This window comes from Scyliorhinus torazame, chromosome 21, assembly GCF_047496885.1.
Source record: "Scyliorhinus torazame isolate Kashiwa2021f chromosome 21, sScyTor2.1, whole genome shotgun sequence".
Lineage (NCBI taxonomy): Eukaryota > Metazoa > Chordata > Chondrichthyes > Carcharhiniformes > Scyliorhinidae > Scyliorhinus > Scyliorhinus torazame.
In genome coordinates, this window is record NC_092727.1 from 70406588 (window position 1) to 70433613 (window position 27026).

At 48.3% G+C, this 27026-nt stretch overlaps 1 protein-coding gene across 1 annotated transcript in view; it reads left to right on the top strand.

Moving 5' to 3' along the window:
• The window catches only part of gfap (glial fibrillary acidic protein), a 73919-nt gene that overhangs the window by 29235 nt on the left and 17658 nt on the right, over window positions 1-27026 (top strand). Inside the window, exons 3-5 of the mRNA XM_072486928.1 lie at window positions 11716-11776; window positions 18460-18555; window positions 19451-19612. Coding sequence (XP_072343029.1) covers window positions 11716-11776; window positions 18460-18555; window positions 19451-19612 — 319 coding nt within the window. The remainder of the gene's footprint in view (window positions 1-11715; window positions 11777-18459; window positions 18556-19450; window positions 19613-27026) is intronic.

The window sequence follows — 27026 nt, forward strand, 5'->3', positions numbered from 1 at the left end:
ACAACCACCTAACCATTCAAAACCGATGTTCCAATGCTTGGCCCATAGCTTTGATGCCCTGGGATCGTAAATGCGCATCTAAAGACTTCCTAAATGTAATGAGTTTCTCTGCCTCCACCACCCTTTCAGGCAGCAAATTCCAAACTCTCACCATCCCCTCAGTAAAAACATTCTTCCTCACATCCCCTCAAACCCTCCTGCCCATTACCTTAAATGTGTAATTATAGTTGTTGCTGTGTGTCCACGTCAGCCATCAGAGGCAGAGAGTGACACCACCCCTTTGAAATCTGTTTGTCTATAAAGTGCTGCCCTGGTAAACTAAACAACTACTGGAGTAGGGATAGATTTAAATTGGCAAATGGTGACGTTTAAATCGGGATAAATGAAAACTTCAAACAGATAGAATGGAAAAGGGGAGCGGTTAGGGTGATGGAGACGGTGAATTTAATTACAGTACAAGAAGCAGCCAGAGGTCTTGTGACGCAATAGGTAGAGTCCTTCCCTCTGGTTTCAAGTTCCACATCAGGGTTTGATGGCCATATGATAGTCAGGTTCGGTCGTAATGTGGCCAAACCATAATTCCTTCCAATGTGTCGGATGGCAGGTGATAAGAGTGGGAGAGTTTCCTGGTCAGCCAGACCTTTGCTATGAATCAGTCTGTGGGCGGGATTCTCCGTACTTCACGGGGCAGCGGGATTCTCTGGTCCCACTGCAGTGAATGGGAGATTGGGCTGAGTGCCAAATTCTCCATCCTCGCTAGCAGCAGTAGCGGGGCGGACTCGCAATGGAGAATCCCGGCCAATGCCCGCCAATGCTCTCTTGGAGCATGGAGGAGGAAAGGAAGATGACAAATTAACTGAGGCAAGGAGATCAATTGTTGAGGAAACTTAGTGCGAAGCAAGACCTCCAACCCAGACTGTTTTTTATATCAATTCTAGAAATATTACAATTGAGGAATATATGAGGAATACTGGAGATAAATTGTAACAATTGGAGACCTGACTACATCAGAACAAGACTGGGTGCGAATGTATTCGAATATTTGATGTATAAAGTTAAGACATTAGGGACTGGGTTTTGCAAAATCACTTGCTCAAACAATCAATCCATTAACACCCACCAGAGCTCTAATGAAAACCTCAAAAACTAAATACAAAGCTCTCTGGGTCCCATGAGGAATGTGTGGTGAATTGCTGCTGTAGGCAAACTCTGCCTTTCCCAGCTGTGGATTTCAACAGGCTTGCCCAATCTTCACGCTTACCACCCAGGTTTTACAATCCCAGGACAACTTGTCCAGGGCACAAATCACACAATAGCAAATCAGCTTCAAAGTGCCTGTGGCTGACACCCTTATCCCCACCGCAAACATTCAGACAGCCAACAAAGCCTAGCTTTGGGGGACGAATTGCTGGGAATATTGAGGGAGAATATTATTTTGTGATTTTATGGAGCAGGAATGTCATTTATTCAGGTATGAAATGAGCCAATTGTAAAACCAGTCTATACAACTGCCATGGGGGCAGGTTAGGGATAGCTTGTGGCTGGTTGGGGATAGCTTGTGGCTGGTTGGGGATAACTTGTAGCTGGTTGGGGATAACTTGTGGTGGCAGGTTAGGATTAGCTTGTGGCAGGTTAGGATTAGCTTGTGGCAGGTTAGGGATATCTTGTGGCAGGTTAGGATTAGCTTGTGGCAGGATAGGGATAACTTGTGGAAGGTTAGGGATAAGTTGTGGCAGGTTAGGGATAACTTGTGGCAGGTTAGGATTAGCTTGTGGCAGGTTAGGAACACGTTATGCAGGTTAGAATTAGTTTGCGGCAGGTGAGGGATAACTTGTGACAGGTTAGGATTAGCTTGTGGCAGATTAGGATTAGTTTGTGACAGGTTAGGATTAGTTTCTGGCAGGTTAGGTTTAGCTTGTGGCAGGTTAGGAATAATTTGTGGCAGGTTAGGGATAATTTGTGGCAGGTTAGGATTAGCTTGTGACAGGTTAGGGATAGATTGTGGCAGGTTAGGGATAACATGTGGTAGGTTAGGATTAGCTTGTGACAGGTTAGGATTAGTGTCTGGCAGGTTAGTTTTAGCTTGTGGCAGGTTAGGGATAATTTGTGGCAGGTTAGGGATAACTTGTGGCAGGTTAAGGATAGCTTGTGACAAGTTAGGGATAGTTTGTAACAGGTGAGGAATAGCTTGTGGCAGGTTAGGGATAACGTGTGGCAGGTTAGGGATAGTTTATGACAGGTTAGGAATAGCTTGTGGCAGGATAGGGATAACATGTGGCAGGTTAGGGAAAACTTGTGGCACGGTAGGAATAGCTTGTGGCAGGTTAGCGATAACTTACGGCAGGTTAGGAATAGCCTGTAGCAGGTTAGGGATAACTTGTGGCACGTTAGGATGAGCTTGTGGCAGATTAGGATTAGTTTGTGACAGGTTAGGATTAGCTTGTGGCAGGTTAGGGATAACTTGTGGCAGGTTAGGATTAGCTTGTGACAGGTTAGGTTTAGCTTGTGGCAGGTTAGGGATAATTTGTGGCAGGTTAGGGATAACTTGTGGCAGGTTAGGATTAGCTTGTGACAGGTTAGGATTAGTTTCTGGCAGGTTAGGGATGACTTGTGGCAGGTTTGGGATAACTTGTGGCAGGTTAGGATTAGCTTGTGGCAGGTTAGGATTAGCTTGTGACAGGTTAGGGATAACTTGTGGCAGGTTAGGATTAGCTTGTGACAGGTTAGGAATAGTTTCTGGCAGGTTAGAGATAACTTGTGACAGGTTAGGATTAGCTTGTGGCAGATTAGGATTAGTTTGTGACAGGTTAGGATTAGCTTGTGGCAGTTTAGGGATAACTTGTGGCAGGTTAGGATTAGCTTGTGACAGGTTAGGATTAGTTTCTGGCAGGTTAGGGATAATTTGTGGCAGGTTAGAGAAAACTTGTGGCACGGTAGGAATAGCTTGTGGCAGGTTAGCGATTACTTACGGCAGGTTAGGAATAGCCTGTAGCAGGTTAGGGATAACTTGTGGCAGGTTAGGATGAGCTTGTGGCAGATTAGGATTAGTTTGTGACAGGTTAGGATTAGCTTGTGGCAGGTTAGGGATAACTTGTGGCAGGTTAGGATTAGCTTGTGACAGGTTAGGGATAATTTGTGGCAGGTTAGGGATAACTTGTGGCAAGTTAGGTTTAGCTTGTGACAGGTTAGGGATAATTTGTGGCAGGTTAGGGATAACTTGTGGCAGGTTAGGATTAGCTTGTGACAGGTTAGGATTAGTTTCTGGCAGGTTAGGGATAACTTGTGGCAGGTTAGGGATAACTTGTGGCAGGTTTGGGATAACTTGTGGCAGGTTAGGATTAGCTTGTGACAGGTTAGGATTAGCTTGTAGCAGGTTAGGGATAGTTTGTGGCAGGTTAGGGATAACTTGTGGCAGGTTAGGATTATCTTGTGACAGGTTAGGAATAGTTTCTGGCAGGTTAGGAATAACTTGTGACAGGTTAGGATTAGCTTGTGGCAGATTAGGATTCGTTTGTGACAGGTTAGGATTAGCTTGTGGCAGGTTAGGGATAACTTGTGGCAGGTTAGGATTAGCTTGTGACAGGTTAGGATTAGTTTCTGGCAGGTTAGGGAAAAATTTTGGCAGGTTAGGGATAACTTGTGGCAGGTTTGGGATAACTTGTGGCAGGTTAGGATTAGCTTGTGACAGGTTAGGATTAGCTTGTGGCAGGTTAGGGATAGTTTGTGACAGGTTAGGATTAGCTTGTGGCAAGTTAGGGATAACTTGTGGCAGGTTAGGATTAGTTTGTGACAGGTTAAGATTAGTTTCTGGCAGGTTAGGTTTAGCTTGTGGCAGGTTAGGGATAACTTGTGGCAGGTTAGGATTAGCTTGTGACAGGTTAGGATTAGTTTCTGGCAGGTTAGGGATAATTTGTGGCAGGTTAGGGATAACATGTGGCAGGTTTGGGATAACTTGTGGCAGGTTAGGATTAGCTTGTGACAGGTTAGGATTAGCTTGTGGCAGGTTAGGGATAGTTTGTGACAGGTTTGGATTAGCTTGTGGCAAGTTAGGGATAACTTGTGGCAGGTTAGGATTAGTTTGTGACAGGTTAAGATTAGTTTCTGGCAGGTTAGGTTTAGCTTGTGGCAGGTTAGGGATAATTTGTGGCAGGTTAGGGATAACATGTGGCAGGTTAGGGATAGTTTGTGACAGGTTAGAAATAGCTTGTGACAGGTTAGGATTAGTTTCTTGCAGGTTCGGGATAGTTTGTGACAGGTTAGGATTATCTTGTGACAGGTTAGGATTAGTGTCTGGCAGGCTACTTTTAGCTTGTGGCAGGTTAGGGATAATTTGTGGCAGGTTAGGGATAACTTGTGGCCGGTTTGGGATAACTTGTGGCAGGTTAGGATTAGCTTGTGACAGGTTAGGATTAGCTTGTGGCAGGTTAGGGATAGTTTGTGACAGGTTATGATTAGCTTGTGGCAAGTTAGGGATAACTTGTGGCAGGTTAGGATTAGTTTGTGACAGGTTAAGATTAGTTTCTGGCAGGTTAGGTTTAGCTTGTGGCAGGTTAGGGATAATTTGTGGCAGGTTAGGGATAACATGTGGCAGGTTAGGGATAGTTTGTGACAGGTTAGAAATAGCTTGTGACAGGTTAGGATTAGTTTCTGGCAGGTTCGGGATAGTTTGTGACAGGTTAGGATTATCTTGTGACAGGTTAGGATTAGTGTCTGGCAGGCTACTTTTAGCTTGTGGCAGGTTAGGGATAATTTGTGGCAGGTTAGGGATAACTTGTGGCAGGTTAGGATTAGCTTGTGACAGGTTAGGGATAGCTTGTGACATGTTAGGGATAACTTGTGGCAGGTTAGGGATAGTTTGTGACAGGTTAGGAATAGCTTGTGGCAGGATAGGGATAACATGTGGCAGGTTAGGGAAAACTTGTGGCACGGTAGGAATAGCTTGTGGCAGGTTAGGATTAGTTTCTGTCAGGTTAGGGATAATTTGTGGCAGGTTAGGGATAACTTGTGGTAGGTTTGGGATAACTTGCGGCAGGTTAGGATTAGTTTGTGACAGGTTAGGATTAGCTTGTGGCAGGTTAGGGATAGTTTGTGACAGGTTAGGATTAGCTTGTGGCAAGTTAGGGATAACTTGTGGCAGGTTAGGATTAGTTTGTGACAGGTTAAGATTAGTTTCTGGCAGGTTAGGTTTAGCTTGTGGCAGGTTAGGGATAATTTGTGGCAAGTTCGGGATAGTTTGTGACAGGTTAGGATTATCTTGTGACAGGTTAGGATTAGTGTCTGGCAGGCTACTTTTAGCTTGTGGCAGGTTAGCGATAATTTGTAGCAGGTTAGGGATAACTTGTGGCAGGTTAGGATTAGCTTGTGACAGGTTAGGGATAGCTTGTGACATGTTAGGGATAGTTTGTAACAGGTTAGGAATAGCTTGTGGCAGGTTAGGGATAACTTGTGGCAGGTTAGGGATAGTTTGTGACAGGTTAGGAATAGCTTGTGGCAGGATAGGGATAACATGTGGCAGGTTAGGGAAAACTTGTGGCACGGTAGGAATAGCTTGTGGCAGGTTAGCGATAACTTACGGCAGGTTAGGAATAGCCTGTAGCAGGTTAGGGATAACTTGTGGCAGGTTAGGATGAGCTTGTGGCAGATTAGGATTAGTTTGTGACAGGTTAGGATTAGCTTGTGGCAGGTTAGGGATAACTTGTGGCAGGTTCGGGATAGTTTGTGACAGATTAGGATTAGCTTGTGACAGGTTAGGATTAGTGTCTGGCAGGCTAGTTTTAGCTTGTGGCAGGTTAGGGATAATTTGTGGCAGGTTAGGGATAACTTGTGGCAGGTTAGGATTAGCTTGTGACAGGTTAGGGATAGCTTGTGACATGTTAAGGATAGTTTGTAACAGGTTAGGACTAGCTTGTGGCAGGTTAGGGATAACTTGTGGCAGGTTAGGGATAACTTGTGACAGGTTAGGATTAGCTTGTGACAGGTTAGGATTAGTTTCTGGCAGGTTAGGGATAATTTGTGGCAGGTTAGGGATAACTTGTGGCAGGTTTGGGATAACTTGTGGCAGGTTAGGATTGGCTTGTGACAGGTTAGGATTAGCTTGTAGCAGGTTAGGGATAGTTTGTGGCAGGTTAGGGATAACTTGTGGCAGGTTAGGATTAGCTTGTGACAGGTTAGGAATAGTTTCTGGCAGGTTAGGGATAACTTGTAACAGGTTAGGATTAGCTTGTGGCAGATTAGGATTAGTTTGTGACAGGTTAGGGATAATTTGTGGCAGGTTAGGGATAACTTGTGGCAGGTTAGGATTAGCTTGTGACAGGTTAGGATTAGTTTCTGGCAGGTTAGGGATAATTTGTGGCATGTTAGGGATAACATGTGGCAGGTTAGGGATTGTTTGTGACAGGTTAGAAATAGCTTGTGGCAGGTTAGGGATAACATGTGGCAGGTTCGGGATAGTTTGTGGCAGGTAAGGGATAGGTCGCGGCAGGTTAGGAATAACATACGGCAGGTTAGGAATAACCTGTAGTAGGTTAGGGATAACTTGTGGCAGGTTAGGGATAATTTGTGGCAGGTTAGGATTAGCTTGTGGCAGGTTAGGGATAGCCTGTAGCAGGTTAGGGATAACTTGTGGCAGGTTAGGGATCATTTGTGGCAGGTTAGGATTAGCTTGTGGCAGGTTAGGGATAGCTTGTGGCAGGTTAGGGATAACAAGTGGCAGGTTGGGGATAACATGTGGCAAGTTAGGGATAACTTGTGGCAGGTTAGGAATAGATTGTGGCAGGTTAGGGATAACATGTGACAGGTTAGGGATAGCTTTTGGCAGGTTAGGATTAGCTTGTGGCAGGTTAGGGATAGCTCTCGGCAGGATAGGAATAACTTACAGCAGGTTAGGGATAGCCTGTAGCAGGTTAAGAATAACTTGTGGCAAGTTAGGGATAACTTATGGCAGGTTAGTGATAACATGTGGCAGGTTAGGGATAACATGTGGCAGGTTAGGGATAACATATGGCAGGTTAGGGATCGTTTGTGACAAGTTAGGAATAGCTTGGGGCAGGTTAGGGATAACATATGGCAGGTTAGCGATAACTTGTGGCAGGTTAGGAATAGCTTGGGGCAGGTTAGGGATAACTTGTGACAGGTTAGGAATAGCTTGTGGCAGGTTAGCGATAACTTGTGGCAGGTTAGGATTAGCTTGTGGCAGGTTAGGGTTAGCTCGCGGCATGTTAGGGATAACTTACGGCAGGTTAGGGATAGCCTGTAGCAGGTTAGGGATAACTTGTGGCAGGTTAGCGATAACTTGTGACAGGTTAGGGATAATATGTGACAGGTTAGGGATAACATGTGGCAGGTTAGGGATAACATGTGGCAGGTTAGGGATAACTTGTGGCGGGTTAGGGATAGCTTGTGACAGGTTAGGGATAACATGTGGCAGGTTAGGGATAACGTGTGGCAGGTTAGGGATAACTTGTGGCAGGTTAGGAATAGCTTGTGGCAGGTTAGTGATAACTTGTGGGAGGTTGGGATTCGCGTGTGGCAGGTTAGTGATAGCTCGCGGCAGGTTAGGGATAACTTATGGCAGGCTAAGGATAGCCTGTAGCAGGTTAGGGATAACTTGTGGCAGGTTAGTGATAACTTGTGGCAGGTTAGAGATAGCTTGTGGCAGGTTAGGGATAACTTGTGGCAGGTTAGTGATAATTTGTGGCAGGTTAGGGCTAATTTGTGACAGGTTAGGATTAACTTTTGGTAGGTTTGGGATAACTTGCGGCAGGTTAGGATTAGCTTGTGACAGGTTAGGATTAGCTTGTGGCAGGTTAGGGATAGTTTGTGACAGGTTAGGATTAGCTTGTGGCAAGGTAGGGATAACTTGTGGCAGGTTAGGATTAGTTTGTGACAGGTTAAGATTAGTTTCTGGCAGGTTAGGTTTAGCTTGTGGCAGGTTAGGGATAATTTGTGGCAAGTTCGGGATAGTTTGTGACAGGTTAGGATTATCTTGTGACAGGTTAGGATTAGTGTCTGGCAGGCTACTTTTAGCTTGTGGCAGGTTAGCGATAATTTGTAGCAGGTTAGGGATAACTTGTGGCAGGTTAGGATTAGCTTGTGACAGGTTAGGGATAGCTTGTGACATGTTAGGGATAGTTTGTAACAGGTTAGGAATAGCTTGTGGCAGGTTAGGGATAACTTGTGGCAGGTTAGGGATAGTTTGTGACAGGTTAGGAATAGCTTGTGGCAGGATAGGGATAACATGTGGCAGGTTAGGGAAAACTTGTGGCACGGTAGGAATAGCTTGTGGCAGGTTAGCGATAACTTACGGCAGGTTAGGAATAGCCTGTAGCAGGTTAGGGATAACTTGTGGCAGGTTAGGATGAGCTTGTGGCAGATTAGGATTAGTTTGTGACAGGTTAGGATTAGCTTGTGGCAGGTTAGGGATAACTTGTGGCAGGTTCGGGATAGTTTGTGACAGATTAGGATTAGCTTGTGACAGGTTAGGATTAGTGTCTGGCAGGCTAGTTTTAGCTTGTGGCAGGTTAGGGATAATTTGTGGCAGGTTAGGGATAACTTGTGGCAGGTTAGGATTAGCTTGTGACAGGTTAGGGATAGCTTGTGACATGTTAAGGATAGTTTGTAACAGGTTAGGACTAGCTTGTGGCAGGTTAGGGATAACTTGTGGCAGGTTAGGGATAACTTGTGACAGGTTAGGATTAGCTTGTGACAGGTTAGGATTAGTTTCTGGCAGGTTAGGGATAATTTGTGGCAGGTTAGGGATAACTTGTGGCAGGTTTGGGATAACTTGTGGCAGGTTAGGATTGGCTTGTGACAGGTTAGGATTAGCTTGTAGCAGGTTAGGGATAGTTTGTGGCAGGTTAGGGATAACTTGTGGCAGGTTAGGATTAGCTTGTGACAGGTTAGGAATAGTTTCTGGCAGGTTAGGGATAACTTGTAACAGGTTAGGATTAGCTTGTGGCAGATTAGGATTAGTTTGTGACAGGTTAGGGATAATTTGTGGCAGGTTAGGGATAACTTGTGGCAGGTTAGGATTAGCTTGTGACAGGTTAGGATTAGTTTCTGGCAGGTTAGGGATAATTTGTGGCATGTTAGGGATAACATGTGGCAGGTTAGGGATTGTTTGTGACAGGTTAGAAATAGCTTGTGGCAGGTTAGGGATAACATGTGGCAGGTTCGGGATAGTTTGTGGCAGGTAAGGGATAGGTCGCGGCAGGTTAGGAATAACATACGGCAGGTTAGGAATAACCTGTAGTAGGTTAGGGATAACTTGTGGCAGGTTAGGGATAATTTGTGGCAGGTTAGGATTAGCTTGTGGCAGGTTAGGGATAGCCTGTAGCAGGTTAGGGATAACTTGTGGCAGGTTAGGGATCATTTGTGGCAGGTTAGGATTAGCTTGTGGCAGGTTAGGGATAGCTTGTGGCAGGTTAGGGATAACAAGTGGCAGGTTGGGGATAACATGTGGCAAGTTAGGGATAACTTGTGGCAGGTTAGGAATAGATTGTGGCAGGTTAGGGATAACATGTGACAGGTTAGGGATAGCTTTTGGCAGGTTAGGATTAGCTTGTGGCAGGTTAGGGATAGCTCTCGGCAGGATAGGAATAACTTACAGCAGGTTAGGGATAGCCTGTAGCAGGTTAAGAATAACTTGTGGCAAGTTAGGGATAACTTGTGGCAGGTTAGTGATAACATGTGGCAGGTTAGGGATAACATGTGGCAGGTTAGGGATAACATATGGCAGGTTAGGGATCGTTTGTGACAAGTTAGGAATAGCTTGGGGCAGGTTAGGGATAACATATGGCAGGTTAGCGATAACTTGTGGCAGGTTAGGAATAGCTTGGGGCAGGTTAGGGATAACTTGTGACAGGTTAGGAATAGCTTGTGGCAGGTTAGCGATAACTTGTGGCAGGTTAGGATTAGCTTGTGGCAGGTTAGGGTTAGCTCGCGGCATGTTAGGGATAACTTACGGCAGGTTAGGGATAGCCTGTAGCAGGTTAGGGATAACTTGTGGCAGGTTAGCGATAACTTGTGACAGGTTAGGGATAATATGTGACAGGTTAGGGATAACATGTGGCAGGTTAGGGATAACATGTGGCAGGTTAGGGATAACTTGTGGCGGGTTAGGGATAGCTTGTGACAGGTTAGGGATAACATGTGGCAGGTTAGGGATAACGTGTGGCAGGTTAGGGATAACTTGTGGCAGGTTAGGAATAGCTTGTGGCAGGTTAGTGATAACTTGTGGGAGGTTGGGATTCGCGTGTGGCAGGTTAGTGATAGCTCGCGGCAGGTTAGGGATAACTTATGGCAGGCTAAGGATAGCCTGTAGCAGGTTAGGGATAACTTGTGGCAGGTTAGTGATAACTTGTGGCAGGTTAGAGATAGCTTGTGGCAGGTTAGGGATAACTTGTGGCAGGTTAGTGATAATTTGTGGCAGGTTAGGGCTAATTTGTGACAGGTTAGGATTAACTTTTGGTAGATTATGATTAGCTTGTGGCAGATTAGGGATAACTTGTGGTAGGTGAGGGATAACTTGTGGCAGATTAGGGATAGCTTGCAACAGGTTAGGGATAGCTTGTCACAGGTTAGGCATAGTTTTTGACAGGTTAGTGCTAACTTGTGGCAGGTAGGGATAGCTTACAATAGGTTAGGGATAATGTTTAAACGTTAGGAGAATGGGAAAGAGTTGCACCAAGAATGAAGACTGATTGAGTTCCAGGAATCGTCAAGAGGAGCCAGATTAGAATGAGTCAAACAGGAAGTTCGAAGAAAATCTTGTAACTGATAAGTTTGGAGGAGGAAACGAGCACATGAAAGGAGGAGAGGACTTTTATGGAGAGGCTCAGGTTTAATCATATTGGAGAATAAGGGCACGGTGAATTCTGCATGGTGTATACTTTTCTTTAGCATTGTAATAGAAAAGAAGTAAGGGTCTGGATTCATGCGATCCCCCAACCGCCTCTCTCTCGGCGGCACGCTGTTCGGTGGCGGCAGGATTCCATACTCCCGCCACTTGCCAATGAGATTTCCCATCGAAGCCACGCTATACCGCCGTGAGACCCACAGGCTGGAAACTTCTGGCCAAGCTATCAGGAATAAAGGGAAGTGGGAAAGTAATGGGGGATAATCGGAACAGAATGATCTAAAGGGTAAGAAAGAAGCTGGTTGATGTAGATGTTTTTACTGAAGAAAAGGCAAGGGGTCTCAGCAACATGTTATAAAGCTCATTGGAATCAGGCAAACCATCAGAGGTCGAGGTGACTACGGTCTTTGCTCCTTTAGTCAAAGAGGAGGGGATACAGCAAATACAGTATTAATGTGTCTGCTAGTTTAGCAACCACGGCGCCAAAATCTCTTATTGGGAACGGAGTAAGTCAACACTTTGAAAGGTGTAATTTGATTGGAGTTGCCAGGCTGGTGTGATCAGATATCCTCACCTAATTATCCTAATGGATTTCCATGGAGATAAATGGAGGGGAAGTACGTGAATTTTAAGAAGACATTTAATAATTGATGATAGGCAGGTGATTGGATCACATGCGGAAAGAAGCTGAAGAAGGGCTTTGGTAACTGGTGAAATCTGTCCATTGAGAGACACTTTACTGAAATACTGAGGGAACTGATTCAGAAACATGAACTGTTGGAGGCATAGCTGACAGTGCCTGCTCTTCAAATTATTTAACAGATCACATCCCACCCCCACTCCAAAATTGTGTTTTTTAGATCACTGGATGAAATGAGTCTGCGGACAGATGCTGAGAACAATTTAACAGCATTCAGACAGGTAAGATACTGTGTCAGGGAAGACTGAATGTCTGCGGCTGTGTATCTCTAACAGTGAAACTGTGTACCAGTGATGAAATGCTAGCTATGGGAAGGATTAAGATAGCAGAGAGATTAATTAGTATCTGAGGTAGTTCACCTCGGGTACAGGGCAATGGTGGAGATGGTGTCCTCGGCCATTACATGGACACCCATGGACAGGACCATGATATGGGTGATACTTCAATGAAAACCTTTCCATTTAGAGCTGCCTTATGACTCTTCAATGGAAGGAAATTCCAGCATGTTCCACAAAGAGTCTGTGATCTTTGCCAATCCTTCTTCCCTACCTTCCACCCAAGTCACACCGAAAGAGGAAACCTGTTCCTTCCCACCATCAACTGAGATTAGGTTATCACTGAAGAGAAATTCTGTCTATGCACGGTGGAATGGAGGAACACCACATGCTTTACTGCAGGACACTTTTGATGGAAAATTGAATAAATAAGGAAGATGCGGAACTATCGGGAATTTGGGGCAGTGAGATTAGGTTTAGATTGATCTGGCAAATGTTAGGACTGCCAGAATAGGCCAAATGGACTCTTTCTGTGTGTAAACACATTTGGTTTTGTTGAGTTTGGCTTGAGTTTTCTCCTATAATTAGCGGTTGTACCACAAACTCCTTCCAACTGTCCATGCTGATTAGAACCATAGGACCACAGAATTCCTACAGTGCAGAAGGTAGCCATTTGGCCCATCTAGTCTGCACCAATCCTTTGAAAGAGCACACTATCTAGGCCCACCCACCCATCTATCCCTGTAACTCCACCTAACCTGCACATCCCTGGAACTAAGGGACAATTTAACATGGTTAATCCACTTAACCTGCACATCTTTGGACTGTGGGAGGAAATCGGAGCACCCGGAGCCAACTCACACAGAGATGGGGAGAACGTACAAACTCCACACAGACCGCCACCCAAGGCTAGACTTGAACCGGGCGGTGTGAGGCAATAGTGCTAACCATTGTGCCACCTCTTCTTTATTTAGCAAAGCTCTGCAGTAGACAACAGATTATGATATCCTTGAGATAGGGATAGTTCCACACTTCAACCCCAACCTCTTTCTCCTTCTAATCTATCCATAATCATGACTGCTACCAGGATAATGGACGTTAAGAATCATGAGTTTGAGATGAAGATCGTGGAAGAGCTGCACATGAATGAAATGTGTCTGCGTGGGTTTCCTCAGGGTGCTCTGGTTTCCTCCCACAGTCCAATGATGTGTGGTTAGATGGAGTTAGAGGGGGAGTGGGCCTGGGTGGGGTGCTCTTTCATGGAGTCAGTGCAGACATGATGAGCCCAATGGCCTTCTTCTGCACTGTAGGATTCTATGGATTCTATGTTCTAAATGCATCGACTTTCGGTTCCTAAAATCTCTGGTAATGGGATTGAGGCTTGAATTCAAGATACTTATCTCTTGTCTACTTTGTGTGGAGAAATGGGTAACAAGGATGTTACTGAAAAACAAGACATCTGAGATTTTCTTTGATCACTGCACTATCACTTGTTAAATTGGCCAGTTATTCTCTGCTGTTGATTGAAAGTATCTCTGTGTGGCTTACATTCCAAAAATGTGGTCACCCTGATAAACCTTTGCACAATAGTCCATGCCCTGGAATCCCTCCGAAGGTCTAGATTCGGGCAATGAAAATGCTCCTTCGCTGCTGTCCCAGTGAACCAGGGAGCAGCTCTAGGACACTGCCCCGACACGTCCCTCTCCCCTCCTCCCCGGGAGCTATTGCACCCCCGGCACCTTCCCCTCGACTGCTTCCCGTTTTTAGGTACACCTTATAAACCTTGCCAATGTGATGTCACGTCGGTGAGGCGGGGGGAAATTTCTAACTCGGCAGGAGCATGTGGCGGGGAAGCACTTTAAGTCCATGTTAATTTATTTTAATGAATTTAAACGAGGTCCTGGGAAGGAACGTCATTACATCACCAGCGAGGTGCGGGGAAAATCTGAAAACGAGATCTCGCCGCCGAGATGCTCGTTCCCGCAATCTCGTGGGACTTTCTGCTGGTGTCACCATTTTTGCCCGCAGCGAACGCCGGCATAAAACCACCCCACCTTTAAGGCTAATTTGCGAGATATGGTCTCATGGAAATGGGGTTAATATGTTCCTGTGGGTAGAGAATTGATTAACAAACAGGAAGCAGAGAGTAGGGATAAACTCATCACCACCTTCTGAAGGGCAACTAGGGATGGGCAATAAATGCTGGCCTAACCACATCCCATAAATGAATTTAAAAAAACAGGGCATTTTCAAGCTGGCAGGCTGTGGCTCGTGGAGTGCCACAAGAGTCAGTGCTGGGAACCCAGCTATTTACAATCTATTTCAATGACTTAGACAAGGAGACAAAGAGTAATGTGCCTCAGTTTGCTATCAATAAAAATATAACAGGTTTGTTTCAAGCACTAGCTTTTGGAGCACTGCTCCTTCCTCAGGTGAATGAAGAGATATGTTCCAGAAACATATATATAGACAAATTCAAAGATGCAAGACAATGCTTAGAATGCGAGCATTTGCAGGTAATTAAGTCTTTACAGATCCAGAGATAGGGGTAACCCCAGGTTAAAGAGGTGTGAATTGTCTCAAGTCAGGACAGTCGGTAGGATTTCGCAAGCCCAGGCTAGATGGTGGGGGATGAATGTAATGCGACATAAATCCCAGGTCCCGGTTTAGGCCGCACTCATGTGTGCGGAACTAAGTTTCTGCTCGGCGATTCTGCGTTGTCGCGCGTCCTGAAGGCCGCCTTGGAGAATGCTTACCCGGAGATCAGAGGCTGAATGCCCTTGACTGCTGAAGTGTTCCCCGACTGGAAGGGAACATTCCTGCCTGGTGATTGTTGCGCGATGTCCGTTCATTCGTTGTCGCAGCGTCTGCATGGTCTCACCAAGGTCTCGCTTCGGGACATCCTTTCCTGCAGCATATGAGGTAGACAACGTTGGCCGAGTCGCACGAGTATGTACCACGTACCTTGTGGGTGGTGTTCTCACGTGTAATAGTGGTATCCATGTCGATGATCTGGCATGTCTTGCAGACATTGCCATGGCAGGGTTGTGTGGTGTCGTGGTCACTGTTCTGAAGACTGGGTAGTTTGCTGCAAACAATGGTTTGTTTGAGGTTGAGCGGTTGTTTGAAGGCAAGTAGTGGGGGTGTGGGGATGACCTTGGCAAGATGTTCATCTTCATCGATGACATGTTGAAGGCTGCGAAGAAGATGTCATAGTTTCTCCACTCCGGGATAGTACTGGACGACGAAGGGTACTCTCGGTTGTGTCCCGTGTTTGACTTCGGAGGAGGTCGGTGCGGTTTTTTGCTGTGGCGCGTTGGAATTGTCAATCGATGAGTCGAGTGCCATATCCCGTTCGTACGAGGGCATCTTTCAGCGTCTGTAAATGTCTGTTACGCTCCTCCTCGTCTGAGCAGATCTTGTGTATACGGAGGGCTTGTCCATTGGAGATGTGTTTAGGGTGGAAGCTGGAGAAGTGGAGCATCATGAGGTTATCCGTGGGCTTGCGGTAAAGCGAAGTGCTGAAGTGACCGGTGACTGTCCTTGATGGAGATGAATGTGTCCAAGAATGCAACAGATTTTGGAGAGTAGTCCATGGTGAGTCTGATGGTGGGATGGAACTCATTGATGTCATGGTGTAGTCGTTTCGGTGATTCTTCGCCGTGAGTCCAAAGGAACAAAATGTCATCCATGTATCTGGTGTATAACATCGGTTGAAGGTCCTGTGCGGTGAGGAGGTCTTGTTCAAACTTGTGCATGAAGATGTTGGCATATTGAGGTGCAAATTTGGTCCCCATGGCTGTCCCATGTGTCTGGATGAAGAACTTGTTGTCGAAGGTGAAGACGTTGTGATCCACAATGAAGTGGATGAGTTGCAGAATTGCGCCTGGAGATTGGCAGTTGTCGGTGTTGAGTACTGAGGCTGTTGCAGCAATGCCGTCGTCATGGGGGATGCTGGTGTAGATTGCCAAGACGTCCATTGTGACGAGGAATGTTCCTGGTTCAACTGGTCTATGGGTGCTGAGTTTCTGTAGGAAGCCCGTTGTGTCGCGAGAGAAGCTGGGCATTCCTTGTATGATGGGTTTCAAGATGCCCTCGATGTAGTCAGAGAGGTTCTCCAACAGGGTCCCATTGTCTGAAACGATAGGACGGCCTGGTGTGTTGGCCTTGTGTATTTTCGGGAGGCAGTAGAGATCTCCAATGAGGGGAGTATGTGGGATGAGAGCACGTAGGGTGCTCTGAAGGTCTGGACCCAAGGTCTTGATCAGTCTGTTCAGTTGGTGGATATATTCCTTGGTCGGATCTGCGGGTAACTGTCTGTAGTGTTCCTGGTTGTTGAGTTGTCGGTATACTTCTTTGCAATAGTCCATTCTGTTCAGTATGACGGTGGCCCCTTCTTTGTCTGCTGGTTTGATGACGATGTTGCGGTTGGTCTTGAGAGCGCGGATGGCATTGCATTGTGCTTGGGTGACATTCAGGGCTGTCTTGTGAATGCGACTGATGAATCTGGCATTGACGTGACTCCTGATGGCTTGAGCATACCCATGTCGAGTCTAGGGCAGCGGCCTTCCGGAGGGGTCCAATTCGACTCTTTTCTCTTTGGTTGCCGCACCGCAGATCTCTCGGTCTGCTGTTCCGGTTCATTGGTAGTCTCCTTGGGTTCGCTGTCAGCCTCTTGGGGTCTGTGGAAGAATTCCCGGAGCCTCATTCGCCTGATGAGTTCCTCCGTGTCTGCCGCAAGACTGATGGGGTCCATTTTGGTGATGGTCCAGAAATTGAGCCCTCTGCTGAAGACTTCGATTTTGACTGGTTGAAGGGTGTAGTCCGACAAGTTGACAATAGATTTCCCTATATTGTTTTCTACTGTGGTACCGGGGGTGGCTTGGTTGCTGCTGGCGGTGATGCCGAGTTTCTCAAGCTTCCTGTTCTTGGTGTGCATATAGGTGGCATAGTATTGTTGTCTCATCTGTTTAGCGGTGTTCCGCAGCTGGTCTGCTGCGTACTGAGCGCAAGTTGAGAATATGGCCTCTATCTTGGTTTCCAGGTTGCGCCGTCTGCTGTTGAGCTGGCGTACGAGGTGGTTGAGGAGTGTGAGAGAGGTGCGACGGCAGAGTCTCTCAGCGTCGTCTGTGTTGTCAGTCAACTTGAGTGGGTTTGTGATCTGGTGCCAACCTGGTGTTGTAAGACTTCTTACTGTGCTCACCCCAGTCCAACGCCAGCATTTCCACATCAATAAAAAGCTAGGCGGAAATGTAAGCTGTGAAGAGGACACAGGCTGTAAAAAGATACGGACACTTAAGTGAGTGGGCAACAAGATGGCAGATGGAGTATAATGTGATGACAGTTGACGTTATTCACTTTGGTTGTAAGAATACAAAAGAATGATACTTAAAAGACATAAAACCACTCAATGATGTTCAGACAAACGTGGGTGTGCTCACACAAGGAACGCAAAGCGAGTACACAGGCACAGTAAGCAATTAGAAAGGCAAATGGCATGTTGGCTTTTATTGTCAGGGGATTGGAGCACAGGCAGAGGTTTTACACCAGTTGTACAGTGCTTTGGTGAGACCACAGCTGGAATATTGTGAGCAGTTTTGGTTTCCATATTTAAGGAAGGATATACTTACATTGGAGGCGGCACAGATAAGATTCACTAGATTGGTCCCTGTGATGGAAGGGTCCACATATGAAGAGAGGGTGAGTCATTTGAGCCAGTATTCTCAGAGGTTCAGATGAGGAGTAATTACTTCATTAAAAGGGTGGTGAATCTTCAGAATTTTCTTCCTCAAAGGTTTGTGAATGGTCCATCATTGAATACATATTTGAGGCTGGGATTCACAGTTTGTTAGTCTCTCAAGGAATTCAAGGATAAGAGCTGGAAAGTAGAGTTGAGACACATCAGCAATGGTGGAGTTAAATGGTGGAGCCAAACTCGAGAGCCTGTATTGTTTACTCTTGGTCTTATTTCTCCTGTTCTTGTGCTCCTGTCACCACACCAGCCAGACTATGCTTGGTGAGTTACACATGCCCGGTATGGTATACGCACAGACTCCGTCCAGGGGGGTCTGTGATGATTTATCTAATCCCAGTTAGTGCAACAGTGAGAAGCTCTTGATGGTCTGATTGTCCCCCAGGTGAGGGAGGGAGAGGAAGAAATTCCGACTCCGGGCCACAATGCAGGCCGCAACTGTTACTGGAAATTATTTGTGCAGATAAAGAGTATGAACAGGAAAATGCTGTGAAACTGCTAAACTCAAGATTGACAAAATCCCCTCAAGCCGTGGGCACCTTGCAAAGATTCAGGCAGATGAAGAGTGCAGAGCCTTACTGAACATTCCTAAACTTTCAATGGTAAAATTCAACAGCCGCCAGTTTTGTGTGTTTATCGTCTATCCCCTCTGAAGCCCATCTCCTCCTTCGAAAGCGCCCTCTCCTCTGAGACATCCTTTCCCCAGTGGAATCCTCTCTGAGCCACCCCTGCAGTGAAACCGCTCACTGAATACCCTCTCTCACAATCTTGTTCCTGACACCAGTAGCGTCCAGGAGGCCCATTAGGGAGCATCTCTTTGCAGGTGAATGGTTGCTCTCAGCTGCATATAACCCTGCACTCCTCTCCCCTTGTCAAGGACGTTGACGATGCTGCTTTGGTTCGGGTCGACCTGGAGCGGAAAATTGAATCCCTGCAGGATGAGATTGACTTTTTGAAGAAAGTCCACGATGAGGTAAGGACTCTCCACCCAGTGTGGTTGGGAAGGGGCAGGGAGCGACTGGGATCCAATTGAATTCTGGCTGCAGTGCACCAGCTCCTTCTGCCTCTCACCAACAGGCCCGTGACCAGATCTGACTGGAGAATAAAGAACGAGGTGGGGGACTCTTTAGATCTGATGAAAACTATAAATTGTGAACCCACAAAGCCAGGATTCACCATGGGGCCTGGTGGACCAGAAAGCCTCAATGGTTATGGGAGAAAAATACCTTGGATGGTGAAAATCTGAAATAAAAACAGTAAAATGCTGGAAATAATCAGCAGGTCAGGGAGCATCAGTGGGGAGAGAAACAGAGTTAACATTTCAGGCTTTGCTGACACTTTGTCAGAATGGGGAGTATTCAGAGATGTGAGACAGCTTCGGGGGGGAAGAATAAAAGGGAAGCTTTGGGGTAGCTTGGAAGTCAGGAGTGATTAACTGACAAAAGGGATGATGATAATCGGGCAAGTAAAGAAACAAAAGATGAGTCTGAAGGGCACAGTTGTTCCTACCATCTTCCTCCAATGGCTGTCCTCCAAATTGATGGGATTGTAGTCACCGGGTTCCATTCTTACCATACTCTTTGGAGCCAGAGAATCATTTTCAATGGCTTCCCTTCCTGCTCCCACACCGCTAGCTCTGATGTATCCTTGGTCCCCTCCTATTTCGACAGCTACCCTCGGGGTGGTGGAGTGGTTTGGGGGTGGGGAATGGGTTGCAGGGATGGGAAAGGGGTCTGGGTATGGAGCACCCTCATGGGGAAGAGGGGGGACAGTGTCTCAGGGCACATAGCACCCTCAAGAGGCAGGGTCCCTGGAGATGCAACTGCCTGACGGATGCTTTCATCTGTTTCCTGATCTTGCTCTGCTAGGAAATACGGGAACTACAGGATCAGTTGCAGTTGCAGCAGATCCACGTGGATGTGGACATGTCTAAGCCAGACCTCACTGCTGCCCTCAAGGATATCCGCATCCAGTACGAGTCTGTTGCCAGTAAGAACATGCAGGAGGCTGAGGATTGGTACAAGTCCAAGGTAAGCAAGCTCCATCCCTGATTGGCAACCCTGTCCTTGAAAAATAGAAATTGTTGAGTTTATAAAGAGCCTTTCATAACCTCAGGATAACCCAAAAGACTTTATCACATTGATGTGTTATCCCCATTGTGACGTAGCAATCATAAGTTTCAAAAGATATAGGAGTAGAATTAGACCATTTCGCCCATCAAGTCTGCCCATCAAGTGACATATCATGGCTGATATATTTCTCCTCCCCATTCTCCTACCTTCTCCCCATAACCCCGATGCCCTTATTAATCCCTCTCTTGGATTCGGCTTCTGGCGGGGGAACAAAGTTGCCGAGAATTTGCAGCCAAGCACGCAAATTCACCCGCTTGGGCCCCCCGCAACAAGAGAGTGGGGACAAAGAAGAACTCGGGCTCCAAAGCGAATTAAAGCGGGAGACCTGGGCGCTCGGGAGCGGAACGATCCCCCCCCCCACCCCCACACACGGTAGCAGAGCGCGGGGCAGGACGAGCGGCGGCCCGGACCAAAGCGGAGACCGAGCGGGGACCGAGCCAACAGGAACGACCGGCGAACCCCCCCCCCCCTTCCGTTCCTGGCCGCGACCACCATGAGGCAGTCGGCGGAACAAAGAGGGACTCCCGGCCAGACCAGAAGCCTCTCTCTCTCTCTCTCGACCCTGGGTGAGTGAGGGGGAAAAAAAGAACTTCCCCTTTTTCAAAAAAAAACTTTGAAAAGAAAACTTTTAAAGATAAAGAAATTTGTTCACTTTTTTTTTTAAAATTTACTTGAAAAGAGTTTTATAAAAACAAAAGTGTTAAAGGAGAGAAGGGAGGGGAAAAGAAAGAGGGGGGAAGAAAGTGGGGAAAAAATGCCAGAAGGGAGCCAAAGCAGAGGGAGAAAAGGCACCAAAAGCAGATGGGGCAATGGACGAGCCTGTTCAGACGAGCTAATTGGCGCACGAAGCGGCGGAACGGAAGGTTCGCCGCAACAAAAAGAACTGGACAGACAGGAGCATTTTCCCCCTGGGCCAGGGGCTAACTAGAACTGGAAGGCAGCCTTTGCCAAGGCGCTGAGGGAACATTCAGCAGGAAAACAAGGCACAGGCCAGAGCAGACATAGAGGCCGCAGTGCAAGCAGCAATGGCCATGGTCCTGGCGGAGGTGCAGCTCGCCCTGGGCAGAGCAGAGGAGAAACTGGAAGCCCAAGAGGAAAAACTGGAAGTCCAAGAGGAAAAACTGGAAGCCCAAGAGGCGACCATTAAAGAGCTGTAAAAAGCCGCAACTGACATGAGCCACCGGATCATGGCCGTGGAGAAGGAGATGGCGATACTGGGCACAACGCAGGGGAGCCTAAAGGGCAGAGTGGACGATCAGGAAAACCGCTCGAGAAGGCAAAACGTCAGGATAGTGGGCCTACCAGAGGGGATCGAGGATAGAAACCCCACAGCATACGTGGCTGAGATGCTGGGCAACTTAATGGGGAGGAAAACTTTCCCCAACCCACCAGAAATGGACAGAGCATAAGACCATAAGACATAGGAGCGGAAGTAAGGCCATTCGGCCCATCGAGTCCTCGCCACCATTCAATCATGGCTGATTTCAACTCCATTTACCGGCTCTCTCTCCGTAGCCCTTAATTCCTCGAGAAATCAAGAATTTATCAACTTCTGTCTTAAAGACACTCGACGTCCCGGCCTCCACCGCCCTCTGTGGCAATGAATTCCACAGACCCACCACTCTCTGGCTGAAGAAATTTCTCCTCATCTCTGTTCTAAAGTGATTCCCTTTTATTCTAAGGCTGCGCCCCCTAGTCTCGCCTGCTAAAGGAAACAACTTCCCTACGTCCACCCTATCCACACCGGTCGCTGCGCCTGAAGCCCAAGGCAGGGGACCACCCGAGGGCAGTTATAGCTAAACTGCACCGGTACCAAGACAGGGAAACAATCCTGCGCTGGGCCAGGCAAAACAGAACCTGCAAATGGGAAGGACACTTCATTAGAGTTTACGAGGATATTGGGGCAGATCTAGCCAGGAGACGGGCCAAATTCAATAGAGCGAAAGCAACTGTTCACAAGAACAAAGTGCGATTTGGTATGCTGCACCCAGCGAAACTCTGGGTCACATACCAAGAAAGAGAATACTTCGTCACAGCCCCCGCCGAAGCAAACAAGTTTGTCGAGGAACACAGGCTTGAAAACCAACAGCTAGGGTAGAAATAAGGGGCCCCAGGCAAGGGGCAACAACCGCCGATGGGGGACGGGGGGGGACAAGGTCAGGCCCCCCCACCCCCACCCCTGCCATGGCGAGCGCACCCTGAACAAAAAGCAAACCACTACCTGAGGGACCGCTTCAGGTGGGAGACCAGGCCCCAGCACGAGGGAACGAGAGTACATAGAACATAGAACATAGAACAATACAGCGCAGTACAGGCCCTTCGGCCCACGATGTTGCACCAAAACAAAAGCCATCTAACCTACACTATGCCATTATCATCCATATGTTTATCCAATAAACTTTTAAATGCCCTCAATGTTGGCGAGTTCACTACTGTAGCAGGTAGGTCATTCCACGGCCTCACTACTCTTTGCATAAAGAACCTACCTCTGACCTCTGTCCTATATCTATTACCCCTCAGTTTAAAGTTATGTCCCCTCGTGCCAGCCATTTCCATCCGCGGGAGAAGGCTCTCACTGTCCACCCTATCCAACCCCCTGATCATTTTGTATGCCTCTATTAAGTCTCCTCTTAACCTTCTTCTCTCCAACGAAAACAACCTCAAGTCCATCAGCCTTTCCTCATAAGATTTTCCCTCCATACCAGGCAACATCCTGGTAAATCTCCTCTGCACCCGCTCCAAAGCCTCCACGTCCTTCCTATAATGTGGTGACCAGAACTGTACGCAATACCCCAAATGCGGCAGTAGCGGAGAAGGGAGAGCATGCGAGAGGAGTGCAGGGTAGGATGGGGGAAGAGCGGGCAGAAAACCATAGAGGCCGGGCAAGGGAGAAGCGAGACAGTAACTCCCGAGAGGGGGGACACTGCACTAGCAGGAAAGCTAGCGCCGGGGACATGCAACAAAGCAGGGCTGCAGGGTGCCCCCAGGGGGAAGGCGCCGGGCAGGGGCGGGGGGGGGGCACCACTCAACAGAGGCGGGAGAGCAAACAGGGATAGGAACAGGGGAAAGAGGGACAAATGGGGGTACGCGCCCAACTGGGATGACACAAGCTTCATCAAGAAGACCATGGCAGAAATCCCTGACATTGCGACACACCGACTAATCTTGGGGGGGGGGGGCTTCAACTGTGTACAGGATACAGGGATATACGGGAGAGGCGGGAAAGGGGGGAAAGACCGGGGGGGAGGGGCGGGACACAAAGAGGGAGGGACAGGAGGGGGGGTGGACACAGGAAAGGAGGGACAAACAAGGCTAGAAAAGGAATAGCAATAGGTCTACAAAGTGCTACAACCAAGGGCTCGGAACAAGGAATTGCTGCAAGCATCCACCCAGTACGGTCTCTGGGCGAAGGGAGACTCCAGAGTGCAGGGGACTACCAACGTGGTGGACGCACATTGGCGACCATGTCGGGTGCCGCCGGGACAAAGGGAAACCCTGGAGTGCAGGAACCCGACCGCATGGAGAGAGTAGTGACAGCGGTCATCCTGGACGGCCCCCTAACAAAGGGAAACCCCGGAGGGCAGGGGCACGTCCACCAGGTAAATATGGTTAAACTCACAGGAGCGAGGGAACAGAAGCCCCCCCCCCCACCAGGATAGTCACCTGGAACGTAAGGGGACTCAACGGCCCAGTGAAAAGATCAAGAGTCCTCACCCACCTAAGAAATATGAAGGCCGACATAGTCTTCCTCCAAGAGACACACCTGAGAGAGCAGGACCGACTGTGGGTAAGAAAGGGCTGGGTGGGACAAACCTACCATTCCTGCAATGGTGTGAGGGCCAGGGAGGTGGCAATACTGATCAGCAAGAGGATGATGTTTAGGGCGACAAAGACGGTTAAGGACCCAGGGGGATGGTACGTCATGGTCAGCGGGGCCCTGGATGAGACACCGGTAATACTAGTTAACGTGTACGCACCCAACTGGGACGACCCAAGCTTCATCAAGAAGACCATAGCAGAAACCCCTGACATAGCGACGCACCGGCTAATCATGGGGGGGGGACTTCGACTGTGTACAGGATCTAACGACTGACAGATCAAACCCCAAAATGGGGAACTCGGTCGCTTTATGGAACAGATGGGAGCGGTGGACCCCTGGAGGTTCACCCACCCAGGGGAGAAGGAATTCTCCTTCTTCTTTCCAGTACACAACATATGCACCAGAATTGACTTCTTTGTGGTGGAGAAAACGGTGCTTCCAGGGATAGACCAAGTGGAATACTCCGCAATTGTGATATCAGACCACGCTCCACACTACATGGACGTGAGGCTGGAGACGGGCAGGGCCCAACGCCCCACATGGAGATTGGACATTGTCCTACTAGCTGACAAGGCCTTCAACAAAAAGATATCGAGGGCCATAGCAGAGTACACGGAGAACAACCAAAACGGGGAGGTCTCATCCTCCATGTACTGGGAAGCGCTAAAGGCCGTACTAAGAGGGGAAATCATCGCTTTCAAAGTGCGAAGAGATAGGGAGGAGAGGGCGGCTAGGCAGCAGCTGGTCGACTCCATACTGGAGGTAGACCGTAAATACTCCGAGGCTCCGACCGTAGAGCTCCTGGTGGAGAGGAAAGAGCTACAAACGAACTTTGATCTGCTCCCCACCAGGAAAGCAGTGCACCAACTCCGCCAGGCACGTGGAACCCTGTATGAACACAGAGACAAAGCCAGCCTCCTGTTGGCACACCAGCTGAGAAAACAGGCAGCCACCAGAGAAATTGCACAAATCAGGGATACCAGATGCACATTAGAAACAGAACCAGAAAAGATCAACAAAACCTTCAAGGCCTTCTACCAAGGCTGTACACCTCAGAGCCCCCAATGGGGGAGTCCGGGATGAAACGGTTCCTTGATTGACTGGACATACCAGTCATGCGGGAGGGCAGAAAATGGGGCCTGGAAGCACCACTAGCACTGGGAGAGACCATGGACAGCATTAGCTCCATGCAGGTGGTAAAGGCGCCGGGACCAGACGGGTTCCCGGCGGACCTCTACAAAATATTTGCGACATGTTCACAGACTCGCTAGCTAGGGGCACACTACCACCCAGGCTAGCACAGGCCTCAATCTCGCTGATATCTAAGAAAGATAAAGACCCAATGGAATGTGGGTCATACAGACCCATCTCACTGCTGAACGCAGATGCCAAAATACTGGCCAAAATCCTAGCCAAAAGGCTAGAAGACTGCATACCAGAGGTGGCCGCAGAGGACCTGACGGGCTTTGTCAAAGGTAGACAGCTTACCTCGAACATCAGGCGGCTGCTGAACGAGATAATGACTCCCTCCGGGGAGAGAGTACCAGAAGTGATTGTCTCCCTAGACGCAGAAAAGGCCTTCGACAGAGTCGAATGGAAGTACCTCATAGAGCTGGAGCGGTTCGGGCTTGGAACAGGATTCACCTCCTGGGTAAAACTCCTATACAACACTCCCATGGCTAGCGTATGGACCAATAACACCAACTCCCGATACTTCCAGCTACACAGGGGCACCAGACAAGGATGCCCACTGTCCCCGCTGCTGTTCGCCCAAGCGATCGAACCACTAGCAATTGCGCTCAGAGCAGCAAAAAGCTGGAGGGGGATCTGAAGGGGCGGCAGAGAGCACAGAGTCTCACTCTATGCAGATGACCTGCTCCTCTACATTTTGGACCCACAAAGCAGCATGGACGGAATCACCGTGCTCCTGAAAGAGTTTGCCGCCTTCTCGGGCTACAACCTCAACATGAGCAAAAGCGAGATCTTCCCGGTACACCCACAAGTAGGGGGGGGGCGGGGCAGCACTAATGGGACTGCCGTTTAAACAAGCCCGACACAAATTCCGCTATCTGGGGATCCAAATAGCCCAAGACTGGAAAGGGATCCACAAATGGAACCTCACCAGTCTGACAGAGGAAGTAAAAAAGGACCTGCAAAGATGGAACACACTCCCACTCTCCCTCGCGGGGAGAGTCCAGACGATCAAAATGAAATTACTGCCCAGGTACCTCTTCCTACTTAGATTCATTCCGACCTACATCCCCAAGGCCTTTTTCAAAGCACTAGACAAACTAATCATGGTGTTTGTATGGGGGGGAAGAATGTTAAGATCCCAAAGAAGGTCCGACAAAAAACAAAATCCAAGGGGGGGCTTGCTCTCCCAAACCTACAATTCTACCACTGGGTGGCGAAGGCCGAGCGAATAAAGGGATGGATCAAGGAGCGAGAAGCCGAGTGGGTGCGCGCGGAGGAGGCCTCCTGCATGGGGTCCTCCCTCCGGGCTCTCGCCACGGCAGCACTCCCATCCCCACCCAAAAAACACTCCAACAGCCTGGTGGTGATAGCCACCCTCCAGTCCTGGACCCAACTGTGGCAGCAATTTGGCCTGACCAAAAAGGCGGACAAAGCTCCCATCTGCAACAACCATAGGTTCACACCAGTGCTGACTGACGCCACCTTCAAAAGGTGGAGACAGGACGGAGGAACACTGACAGTCAGGGACCTATACACGGACGGCAGGATCACAACACTGGACGAACTGACAGAAAAATTCCAGCTAGCCAGGGGGAATGAGCTAAGGTACCTGCAACTCAAAAACTTCCTACGAAAGGAGACAAGGACGTACCTACAACCGCCACGACAGACATTACTGGAAGAGTTACTGGACGCAAGCATACTAGATAAAGGAAACTGGAGCGACATGTATGACCGACTGGTAGAAGGGGCCAACACCATACTGGACGCAACAAGAAAGAAATGGGAGGACGACCTGGGGATTGAAATAGGGTGGGGACTCTGGAGCCGTAGAATCCTGTTCGGCTGGCGGTCAGCAGCACCACCCAAAGCTGCAGACTGGCTGTCCGACATCTCGGAATCTCTCCAAATGGAGAAAATCAAATTCGCCATCCGAGGGTCAGACGACGGCTTCCACAGAACGTGGGAGCCATTCACCCAATTGTTCCGGGACCTGTTTGTGGCCAACGAACAAACAGAAGAATAACCAGGTAGCCAACGAGCAGGGGAAAGTAGCCAAAGCATGAGAGGGAGAGATAGACAGGGGGGACAGCTAAACCTAAGAGGAAAGAAAGGCAACCCACAGGAGGGGGGCAGAAGCAGGGGAGAGGGGGGCGAAGAGGGAAGAGACAGGGAACAATAGAGGAGAACCAGGGAGGTAGGGGTGAGGCAGGGACATGATAGCCGGAAGGAAGGCACGGGAAACGATAACAAACTTGGCATCTACAGGAACAGAGAAAGGAGAATACAGGCGAAAGA